Source organism: Colletotrichum chrysophilum (assembly GCF_026319265.1).
Source record: "Colletotrichum chrysophilum strain AFK26 chromosome Unknown scaffold_214, whole genome shotgun sequence".
NCBI lineage: Eukaryota > Fungi > Ascomycota > Sordariomycetes > Glomerellales > Glomerellaceae > Colletotrichum > Colletotrichum chrysophilum.
Genome location: NW_026517501.1, coordinates 15,295 through 27,524, shown reverse-complemented (window position 1 = coordinate 27,524; position 12,230 = coordinate 15,295). Strand labels below are relative to the sequence as shown.

The window sequence follows — 12,230 nt, the reverse complement described above, 5'->3', positions numbered from 1 at the left end:
TCTGACAAGCTTTGCCAGGCCGGATACAACCTTATTTGAGTGACGCTTTGGAATCATGACATTGCGAAGATGCTCCTGGCTGTGCTTTTAGACAGCTTCTAGAAGTAGAAAGGTGTGGAGCCAATTGAACGTCTTCCTTGGCATCGGGGAGCATCACCGACGGTAAGGCCGAACTTCATAGCCAAGTAGCAAGTCCAAAAGAAGCATAGCAGCAGCTGATGTTTGTAAGGTAACAACTGAATTAATGAATTTTGCTATCCGAGCATATTCTTCTAAGCAATTAGGCAGAGAACTACTCTCATTGAATCTGGCATCTTATTTTATTTTGACATACTCATTTTCTTCGTTATCCCAATGATCCCAGTGATCCCAGTGATCCCTGCTGTCTCTATTATCGCTGTTGTTCCTGCCCCCACCCCAATCGTTATTGTTGTTATCGTTGTTGTGGCCATTGTCATCGTCGTCGTCGTCGTCACTATCGTCGTGCTTGCTCACTACGCCCCCGGATAGCCAAGAATATTCGCCCGGATAGTAAAACTCATGATTAGAACCTGCTTATCAGCAAAGCGTGGTATGTAAGAAATCTGTCTCACACATAAACTCAAGGGAAATAGTCATGAGTTATCTACATTTCAACAAGACTTCCGGAGAACAATAATGGTACTAACACGCATCACATATTTCCAAAGAACACAATTGTTGCAGTCCTGCAAATGTCCGGGAAGTCAAGGGGTAGCCTTGTGCGTTGTTCCGGCTTCGTCGACAACATGGGTGGTATCCTAGGCTTTCTCGCTGCTTAGACCGTCTGAGAAGACGACAGGCCATATCCCATATGCCATCTCTTGACGCGGCGGTGCCGATAAGCTTCATGTAGGTTCCCGTGAAGTGGGCAATGATTTGGGCATGGTGGATGGAAAGGCAAGGGTTTTCTCCAGTTGCCGAGCAGAACTCATGTCAGACCACGGGCAGTAAGTGTCTTTGCAGGATTCTGTCAGAACCCAAGGCCCATAAGAAGTATATAAGCCGCTGTCTACGTCGTGCTCTTTACCTCTTTTCTTTCCTCATCACCATCAACAGTCTAAACAACAACGTTCGCTACCACCCTTTTACAAACTACATTCTTTACGAAGACTCCTCTTCACCACACTCTTTATCCAAAATGAAGTTCTCAATGTCTAGTCTCCTCATGGGCCTCGCCGCCATCTCTTCTGTGGCCGCCTCCCCCATGCCCATTGCTGAGGTCTCCGTGGCCAACCAAGAAGTACCCCGGGACGCTGCTGCCTTCATCCCTCGGGATAACTTCGAGGAGCCCGAGGCCGTCGAGACCAGGGACCTCGCCCTGACCACCGACCTCGAGGCCCCCTCTACTGGCCTGAGCAAGCGCGCCATGAACTCCAAGTTCAAGATCCACGTCGTCAACGCCGCCGCCCGGGTTCTCGGCATCATCATCATTGACTACACCATCAACCTGCTACCCGGCAGCCACGAGAGCATCACGGCCAACTTTGACAAGCTCACCAACGTCCGCACTAATGGTCCCGTCGTCGCTACCCACTTCGAAGGCGGCGCGAACCCGCTGGCTGCGGCGCAGAACGCCGTCTTTGACTTTGCTACGAGCATGGTTTCTGGTGTCATTGATCTTACTCTCAATGCGGCTGGTGTGGCTACTGGTATTGCTTCGTCTACTGGGATTCACCTTGGCGGCACCGTCGTGGCGAAGACGCTCCATGTCTTCAACGAGAATAATGCCAAGATCGGCTCCATCAACCTTTAAGCTGAATGTTTTCGGACGGGCGATGATATGATTGAATGCATGGGTTAAGGTGGTGTTTCGCTGCAGGGTGAGGTTTTTTCAACTCTTCTTTGGTTCCAGCCAATATGGGTTTTTTCCTCACCCTGCTCTTGCGAATGCGGGACGAGGTATGGTGTTGCATTGTGTTACTTAAGTATACTAGAGTTTGAATATAGTTTGAAATAGAAACTCAGTTGATGGCTCACTTTGTCTTACCATGGGGCGATTAAGTGAGGCTGTAGAAAGGTGGCAGTGATGGATCTGGACAGAGTCAACTTTGCGAAGATTGACAGAAAAAAAGGGTTTAGCGTGGATCAGCATTACTATTGCCGGAACATGGAAAATAGCGGTGCAAGCCTGAAACAACCAATTAACTAAGCAGGGCGTGAGCGGGATCAGGCTGCAGGAGCATCAAGGACAAGACGGACCTGTTGATTCGTTGAAAGCAGTTCGAGGCCCATCTGCTGACTGAATGCCATCCATCGCATCCACTCATAATCTGCTTCTGGCCCCTCATGTGCGCGTTATTATCTGCCTACCCCCTAAGATACCAATGAGTCTGCATTAATCTTTCTCTACACATGATTCCGTTGCATCCTTGGCTCTCTTCTGAAAGCTCTTCGTGCTTAGTGCGGCAATCCGACACACGAAGGTTCCCGTAACAATCCGTACCTAGCTCAGCACACATAGTCTTGCGTGTTTGATGAAGAGTTGCATCTACGAGGTTTAGTGGAAGTTTATCAAGCCAGCGTGCTGTACGAAGGCTTTGGCATCTGGTTATAAGCTTCAACATGCAGCACAAGGGCGCAGAACAGACTCAAGGACGCATCGGAAATTCCGGCTCAGGAGCCCAACACAATAACCTGGGATCGGGCAATCAGTACAACAACTCAGGTTATGGTACTCAATACAATGCGAACAAAATCAACTTTTGTATGGCTCCCGTCACATAGGTCGCAAGCAGTTCACTCTCCACGGCTTGACCTTATTCTACTTTCCATATCCACCTGGTGTCTTTCCTTTTCAGAAATCAACTCTACTACTACCGATACTATTTCTGTCACATCAACAGTCTCAAGAACCCGTCTTGCATCGCAAACACATCAGTCACGATCGGAATTTGTAGGGCTAACTCAACGCTTAGTCAACGCGGAGAAACGCAACTTCCTCGCTGATATACGAGTGACCGATCCACGAGACGACAAAAAGCGCATCGAACGCACAAAAGGAAACCTTTTGAAGGAGTCGTACAGCTGGATTCTCGAACATGATGACTTTTCTAAATGGCGACAAGACAAGAGCTTGTTATGGATTAAAGGTGGTCCCGGCAAAGGAAAGACCATGCTTCTATGCGGTGTGATCGACGAGCTGAGAGGCATGGGATACGAGTCAATCTCCTTCTTCTTCTGCCAAGCCACAGACGCGCGACTGAACAACGCCACTTCGGTCCTTCGGGGCCTCCTATACCTCATAGCCAGCCAGAATTCGACCCTTCTTGAGCTGCTCCAGGGCCAGTATGACGCGACACAAGCAGGGAAGCAACTATTTGAGGACGCCAATAGCTGGGATGTGCTTTGCGAAATGCTTTTGTCCGCCGTTCGCCACGAAAGCATGCATGACATCGTTTTAATCATCGATGCCCTTGACGAATGTATTTCAGGTCTCGATCAGCTTGTCCGTTTCATCATCAGCTTAACAGCACATGTCAAAGTCATTGCATCGAGTCGTCCCGAGTTGAGAATCAACAGGGGCTTAGCGGTGGCATTTGAGGACATCAAAGTGTACCTATCCCTGGAGCTCAACGAGAAGGTCATTTCAACCGCCGTGAAACGCTACATACACCACAAAGTGAGTTTGTTGGCCAACTCGAAAGGGTATGACGACGAAACCAAAATCATCGTTGAGACATATCTGGTCGACAACGCGAACGACACATTCCTGTGGGTTGCATTGGTTTGCGAGCAGTTAGCAGATACCCTTATTGCGGAGAGACATACCCAGCAAACACTTCAGCAATTTCCTCCCGGGTTAGACACCTTATATGAGAGAATTTTGGGTCGGATTCTCACTTTGCCAGACGCAGAAACCTGCGGGCAGATATTGGCAGTTATGTCCATTGTTTATCGGCCTCTTTCATTGCCAGAGCTGGCTTCCGTTCTTGGATACAATGGCATTCATTTGCGAGATATTGTAGAAGAGTGCGGGTCCCTGATGACTGTAAGGGAAGATACTGTCTATTTCATACACCAATCGGCAAAGGACTTCTTAGTCCGACAAGCAAGCAGCATCATGCCCTCTGGAACTTCGGCTCAGCACAACCTCGTCCTGTCAAACCTTTTGCACGCGATGTCATACACGCTGCAGCGCAACATCTATAACCTCGACAAACACGGTATCCCTCTGGAGGATATTTGTGTCCCAAATCCTGACCCTCTGGCATCAGTTCGATATGCATGTGTTTTTTGGGCTGATCATTTCATGGAAGGGAATGCGGGACAACGACAGTTTGAACAGGTCTATGCGTTCATTACACGGCATTATCTACACTGGCTCGAGGCACTGGGTCTATTGCGAGCCATATCTGAAGGAATTGCTTCCATGTCTCGCATGCAGCAGATCATGGAGGTTTGTTACAACAAAAGTTTCTTCCTATTACTACGCTTCTCGGCTAATCACTTGTAGACGTCGACGGAACCGCTTGAGAGTAAACGCTTGGTCCGAGATGCAGTTCGCTTCGTCCGGTATTACCGCATACCAATTGAAATCGATCCCATGCAGGTTTACCTCTCGGCACTTGTCTTCAGTCCAAAAAACAGCGTTATAAGAGGACTGTTTCGAACCCAAGAGCCGACATGGCCTGTGAAGCCAGTAGTAGATGAAGACTGGAGTTCATGTCTACAGACTCTGGAAGAACATCAATCCCGAGTCACCTCAGTGGCCTTCTCAGCGCATCATAGTATTCTAGCCTCCGCATCCGAGGATGGTACCGTCAAGCTATGGAACACGACTACCGGCCATTGTGTTGTAACTCTTGACACCGACGGCCCAATGTTCTCTGTGGCATTATCAACCGACGGGATCACACTCGCGGCGGCTTCATGCTCTGGCGTTGAACTGTGGAATACGACGAACGGCTGTCGCTTACGAAAGCTCGTCACCGAACACACGTACGAGCCTATCTCGGTTGCTTTTTCGAGTGATGGCGTCACGCTTGCCACAGGTGCCGATAAGAACGTCCAGCTATGGAACTTGGACAATGGCGAATGTACACGCACAGTCACAGGGCATTTTCGTACTGTCTCCTCCGTGGCTTTCTCGGGAGATGGTTCTTTGTTTGCTTCAGGTTCGCACGACAAGGCTGTCATACTTCGGCGGACGGGTACATGGACCACCATCAAAAAGATTTGGCATGATTCGGAGGTGAGATCAGTTGCTCTCTCACAGGATGGAAATCATGTCGCGTCTGCCTCCCTGTTAGAAGTCCAGGTATACAATCGGGCCAAAGATCAAATCTTCTATGCCTGGAGAATGAAGACAGACCCGAAATGGTATATGATACAGGGAACGGAGGTTCGGACAACCGACGGGATTGAGAAAATGAGTATTGTCGCAATCTCTCGCGATGGTACTCAGCTCGCGATGTGTTCTGGCCATAGCGGCGTACAAATCTGGGATACAGCCTCAAACAGAAGTAAGCGTATCCTTCCGGGTCACAATGAGCCTGTGACCTCGGTATCATTCTCTGAGGATGGGAGCCTGCTAGCATCTGCATCCATTGATGGATCGATCAAGCTTTGGGACTTGACGATCGATCAACCACGCGGGTCCGCCGGCCATGCAGCATCACAACAAACCCATTCAAGGTTTCTGAGTGCAATTATGGGTGCTTTGAGCGTCAAAATGGCCAACCCACAGGAAAGCCGAGGTAGGACAAGGCAGCGCCCCCCGCCAAGTTATCTGCAACAATACTTACCTCGTAATTCGCAGGACCCGTCTTGGCTACGACATCAAATTTCGTCAATCAACATCGAATGCCAGTCGAATTCATCAACTTCGCCTGCAGCGGCAGTCGTGTTCTGTCCATTTCATGCGACAGGGTATGCGTCTGGAATACGGAGACTAGACGATGTTTACAAATCATCAACAACCCGAAACATTTCGGGGATCAATCGGCAACAATTCTGAACGGCCATGTCTATGTCGCTACTTTACTCGGAAGTAATAGCATCGAAATCACGAACACACATTTCAGAGAGTGTGTCTGTGCGTTAGAAATATGCCACAACGCAAGTGGTCTTGAGGCTGTCTCCAAAAGCTTCTACGACAAAAACCGTGAAAGTGTACAGTTCCCTGCATACGGTTTGAAGTGGCTCCGCTCTTCAGCTTCAGGATATGAGCTCTTGACAAATATGGGGAGTATCAGTTGGACAGAAAAGACAAACGTGATACCGCTTAGACTTCCCATCCCAGATCCACCTCGCTTTGCGTATAGTTGGACATCGGTGGATGGAAGCTGGATCTATAAGGACGGGAGACGGTTTCTCTGGTTTCCTACGGAGCATAGACCGCAGGTAACGGAGGTGTATGACTCCACATTAGCCCTGGGCTATGGTTCGGGGAGAGTTCAGATTATCCGCTTTTCATAGCTGAGTTGGATGGCCAGCAGTTATTTCTGTTAATGTCTCGTGTTTGAAGTAGTTCAATCTTGCTTCGGTTTCGCATATCAGTTTCACATTTCGTTGCTGGTCAATAACAGCTAGGCACCACACAATCCACATGGACGTGTGTAAATGGGACGGCTACGAGAAATTCAATTGCCAATAAAATAGCTCAACACTATGTGTGTTGTGTACAGCATCTCATGCCTGATCGGGGCGCCCCCATCTGTCCAGCGGCGTGTCAGTGGTTGTGTCTGTTGATAGAGGGTGTTCCGGTCAGAATCACCCGCGCACTTGGCCCATAAGCATAGTAGTCCGAAACAATAAAGAAAAGCCGCAGCGGCTAGCCCGGCTAAAATGGAAGCATGCTGCAATACGTATACCGCCAACTGCCAGCGAACTGATCATGGTTCTGATGATCGGCTAGTGTCCCTAGCTGTATGTGACTATGTCTCATTATCAAAGAGCTTTGCTATCCGGGCGGATACTTCTGGCTAACCGGGCGGACAATTTTAGCTAACTGGGCAGGTAGTAGATGTTCAAGAGATGATTAACGACAACAACTACGACAATGACGATAATAACGACAACAATAGCGACGATAATGATAAGATAGAGAGAGGGATAGAAATAGTAACAAGAGTAGTAAAAGTTAATTAAGATAAAATAAACTATTAGACCTACTATAGATAGTTATCCGTCCGGTTAGCTAGAATTATCCGCCGCGGATAGCAAGACCCTTGTGAAGATAGAACGCTTCGGCAGATTGTGAACCGTTCCAATGTGGCCCTTACTTCACTTTTCACCTTGTGCCTGCTATTGCAGTCATCATAACACGATGGGCCATACGCAAGCATCTCATCCAGGAATATTCGAGTTGGGCGGCATGAGCTTAACGGGTGGCGCATAGGATAGGAACACCGTGCAAAACCACCACGGACGATCAAAGGTCAAAGTAGACCGCACAAAGTAGCATGAATGCTTGCCTGGCCATTCCGTTCCGCCCCTGTAATGACAAGAGTGATAATATGTAAAACCCAAGATCCGTCTTCTCAGAATCCCCACGCATTGAGCACGCCTAAACGCCTCGCCTCGACGAATCCCCGTCCCCAGTTTGAACATCGCCAAATATGGCCCCTCCTCGCTCTACGTTCGTCTGCATGGACCCTCCTCGCGCTATCCCTCTCGCAAGTCCTCCCTCGCTGAAAGACCAGAAACCTTCGACTGCTTCGTACTCGGATTCGATCGATGTGTCCGCCCACTAAATCTCCATCCACATCCTCTCGCCAATCGCTCATACTTCGTGACATTTTTTTGTGTTGCCTATTCGGACAGTAGGTTGTTGGAGAACAAATACAATGGGTGCATGCCTTCGTGGATATCGTTTATCGAAAACATTAGAGAAGAATTGAAAGTGTGTAGTAGTGGTAATCGTCATTTCGGTGTGATCGATCGGTCGTCGGGAGGTGTTTACTCGATTCGCGGCGGCGTCTTTGAAGAGTACGGTGACGCGCTTCTCCTTTTTAAAGAAGGGGGTGTCAGGGAACCCTTTCGGTATGATACAAGGATTTGGAGGCAGAACAACAAAGACACAAGACAAGGATTTTCGCGGGAAGCAAAAGTCCGGGGGTCAGGACTCGAGGGGGTGGTAAAGGAAGGCGCTTACGATCTCCTCCTCTCGCCCTCTTTTCTCAAGCTCTCGATGATCTTGAGCATCTCCTTGCGCCCACCGTGGGAGTCGATGAGCTTGTTCGCCATGCTCATGCTGACCTTTTCCCTAGCATTGGCCGAGAGCAGTCGCTTGACGAGGAGGTGGCGCATGAGGATGCAGACGAAGACGCCGCAGTCGGAGCCGTTTTCTTGTTGCGGGGAGTCATCGAGGTTGTGGAACCTGAGGGGACGGCCGAGGATTTCGGACATTTTTTGCGTCGCGAGGCGGGCCTCGGCGTAGTTTGCGCCGCCGAGGGAGTCGTAGTGGAAAGCGACGCCGTCGATGGCGGAGACGAGGAGCAGCGACCAGTGAGAGCCGCCCTCGGCCTGTGCGACGTTTCGAGCATCATTAATCGGCAGGAAAATGTGCGTTACTTTCGAGAAGTCGGGGAGGGCGGAGCGGATTTGGCGCATGTCGGGTTCTTTCATCAGGAGGAAGGTCATCGACGGCCGCAGGAGGATGATGCGGGCTTGGGGGTATTTCGGGAGAATCTCGCGCTCGAGCCATCTAGGTTTGTTAGGTCTGCGGGGGAGAGGGGAGCATTGAGGGGTCGTACTCTTCCCAGAAGGCGATGTTCTAGAGACGTTAGCAGCTGTTGGGTAGTGAATGGGCCAGAGACGTACGTTATCTGTTAACCAATCGTTCTTCAGAGACTTGATGTCTTCGTAGGTTACTTGGATGGGTTAGTTGACGACCTCGGGAGGGACGGAACGAAGCGGCTCGGGGCGCGCTGTTTCGGGAGAACGTACGGAGAATATCATGATCTGCGACGCAAGGCTGTTAGTCGGGTTCACTGATGATATCCACGCCGGATGCGCGGGATTCGCGTGTTAGAGAATGACTTACACGACAAATAAGGTGCCTGCGGGGAGAGCTAAAGCGAAGAAGCACTGGTCAGCTCATACAGGTCTCGTCTGTTTTTGGAGTGCAGCGCTGAAACGGGCGTCCCCCGTCAGAAAGTGTACCCCGCGTTTGCCCGCCCTGCGTTGTCGGTCTGCTCTGCGCAACCTGCGACGGCGACGAGATGATGGCAGGAGGGACGGGCCATGTGCCCGGCCGTCGTGTCGGACGGTGCGAGAGCAGTGCAACGCGGCAGCGAACGGGTTGCGGTCGCGCGGGAGGGAAGAAGAAAACGAGGCAGAGAGTCTTACAGTGTCACCAAAGTGACGGGCCATCTTCCTGAAAGGCATGCTGAGCCGCGACTCCGACCTCTGGCCGGACTTGGTGATACTGTTGCTGGAGCTCGGTGTCGGGGAGAGGGATGCGGACGAGGGCGTTTGCGCGGAGGAGGAGGAGGAGCTGTCGGAGCTTTCGCGTTGCGGTTGCGGCGGCGGCGGTTGTGGTTGTGGTTGTGTTTGTTGGTGGTGATGACGACGGAAAGCGAGGAAGCGGCTGTTCGGGTCGAGGAAGTTGCGTCAGAGGGGAGGTTAAGTCGGTTTGGGCGAGGGTTGTGTCGATCTTTCTGGGGGATCGATCACACCTGCTCGTGGGTGTTTGGGAGAAAGTTGAGGAGGGAAGGGGGGGAGAGGGGAAATGGGAATGTAAACAATTCGGGGAATGAGGGATGGGGGAGGGATGACGAGATGTTTGAAAAAAATCAAAGCCCAAAAAGAAAAACAGACGCCCTGCAGAAAAGAAGGGACCCTGGACGAGGCGGTTTCCTTTTTTCGGTGGTGCTGCAATTTTTTGGGCGGGGATGGAGGAGGGTCTCCGGCTTCTCTTTCTCTGTCGTGGGCCCTTTCACTTTGGGATCTGCTGGGGGGGATCCAGTCACAGGGTCACCTCGACCAGGTGCTAGCGGCGGCGGCGGGGTGGGGAAGAACAGACGCTGCTCTGGTATGGTCTGCCCGTTTGTCTGGGGGGATTGTGCTGTGCTGTGCTGTGCTGTGGTGTTGCTGTGTTTTTTGGATTGGAGCGAGATTGCACCAGCGGAAAGACGAAAAACTGGGAACGGACTGGGCTGAAATCTAGGGCGGTAGGGGCCAGACAGCATTGCGAATGAGGCTTGCGGTGCACCTCGATTCGCGTTGATGACTGACGATGCAGCGACACCAGCGACGAATGACGAGGGTGCGAGGACGTGGCCGTGGCTGAGCACCCCTCCAAGCAGCAAGAAGCATTGGCCAGCTGGACTGACGGATGAGCCACACTTGAGGCGCATGGTGGTGTGTGGGGGCTGGGGAGCTGGGGCCACCGGGTGCGTCGGGCTTCTCGCAGCCCGGAAAGCCACTCGACTGGTGCGGCCTCGCCGTTTCCTCCACTGAAGCACAGCACAGCGGGGGAGGGGTCACAAGACACTGATGACGGGAATGCAGGCCATGAACAACAGACAGATACTGCAAAAAACAGATTGAACACACCTTGGCACGCTGAAAGGACTGCTCGAGGACGCTGCTGGAGCTCCCACTGCCGCAGCCATCGTACGACCCAACAGACTCGACGGGGTCCTGTTTCCAATTCGACCGCGGATTGTCTGGGGATCCCCCGGGGTAGAGGGTAGTCGGAAGGTTTCACTGATTACTGAAATACGAGGAAAGGCAATTCAGACTCTCTGAATCTCGAGCGGTAAGAGCGTATAGTAGGTGAGTACTTTTTCCAAATAACAGAGCAAAACATCCAAGGACGGGCAGCCTAGCAGATGGGCAGTGGGAGCACGCCAGTTTACATACTTTCAAGGCTAGCCTAGCAAAACCCAAAAAGCAGAAAAAAAAGAAGGACGAAACCTGGGCCGATCATCTGCGATGGCAGCCACGCCCAAGTTGGGCAAAGAGGAGAAAGGGCAACAGAGAAAGGTGGCACGAGATCTGGAACGCCATCTCTCCGAATCTGGGGGTGCCGCTCTTGCGTGTCCGGCCTGTGACATTGGCTGCGACGGTGTCTTGTAGCTGGTAGATTAAAGTGCCAGCACTGCATGATGATGCCCGCTGCGCAGCTTATCTTTACTTTACTTTATTGCTCCCTCCCTCTCTCCAATAAATGGAATTAGTCATTGCCATACTTTACAGCACTGTGAGGTTGGGGAAAACGAAAAAAGAAGCGGTAATCACTCTCCGTGGGTGAGCACTGGTGCTGCAGGTGCTGCTGCTCGCTGGACCAAGATCGATCGAGGTGCCTGGTTTCACCTCGTCTACGTCACCGTGCTGCGGCACCCGTTCCAGACCATCGCAATGGGCCGTCGACCTTGATACGTTGGATACCACCCACCTGGGGCAATTCCCGCCGCAGGCCTCACCAGCGAACCTGCAGCATCACTGTACCTACTTAGTGCTTGCATTGGGAGGGAAAGCCGTCTAACCGGCCTAGGATGCCCAACGTGGCTGCTACGCGTACATGCTTTGGTGACTGCTGGCTGATGCTGACGGAGGACCTTGCGCCGGACCCTTATCCGCGGACAAACCTTCACGGTACTCACCTCACACTCACTGTGCAAGGACAGCCTCATCTTTTCTTTTCTGCTGCTGCTGCATCGCGCGCAGGGACTGCCGGGGCCGCGGGCCACTGGGTGGGGTAAACAAGAAAAGGCAGAGGGGGGAAACTCTCCGGTCGGCGCTTGCCGAGGGAGACTTCCGGTAACCTGGCGCCGCCTTTTCCCACCAACCACGATTGGGAAGGTTACAATCTGTTGGCAGCCGCTTCGTTTCCGATCTGCCTTCTTTGCATTTTGAGGAAGGGTTTCCTTCGCTGGCAGGCTTCGTATCCTGAGAGTCCGGAGGGAGAGTGCCAGACAAACACACTTCATGTAAGTCGAGACGAAAACCAGACTGAGGTGATCTGCCGAGGGAGGGCCTAGACTCATCCGTACTTCTCGAATGTCACGCCCGTGATTGTTATTGATCCGATATCACCCACAAACATCTGAGTGTGTCCAAGCTTTTCTGGCCGCAGCGGAAGGCATATCCACGCGCGGCCCGAACGTTGGGCGAAACACCCTGACAAGCACAACAAACGCAAATGTTGAGAAAATATCAGATAGTCATTCGATGGAGACCCTGCAGATCATCTCCCTATTTGCTCGTCAAGTCGTGACCATTCTTTCTATCGTACAATGTTGCTTGCGCAGTGGAGGTGT

At 51.6% G+C, this 12,230-nt stretch overlaps 2 protein-coding genes across 2 annotated transcripts; one reads left to right on the top strand and one right to left on the bottom strand.

Annotated features, from left to right (window-relative positions):
• Positions 1-1,159: 1,159 nt before the first annotated feature.
• COL26b_013249 (uncharacterized protein) lies at positions 1,160-1,774 on the top strand (the record flags this gene model as incomplete). The annotated part of the gene is made up of 1 exon (XM_053185870.1): positions 1,160-1,774. One exon carries the CDS (start codon positions 1,160-1,162, stop codon positions 1,772-1,774), a length of 615 nt encoding a protein of 204 aa, XP_053030185.1.
• A 6,338-nt stretch (positions 1,775-8,112) lies between these two features.
• Positions 8,113-9,351, bottom strand: COL26b_013248 (uncharacterized protein; the record flags this gene model as incomplete). The annotated part of the gene is made up of 6 exons (XM_053185869.1): positions 8,113-8,668; positions 8,718-8,737; positions 8,785-8,822; positions 8,911-8,925; positions 9,008-9,023; positions 9,313-9,351. 6 exons carry the CDS (start codon positions 9,349-9,351, stop codon positions 8,113-8,115), a joined length of 684 nt encoding a protein of 227 aa, XP_053030184.1.
• Between the last annotated feature and the right edge of the window lie 2,879 nt (positions 9,352-12,230).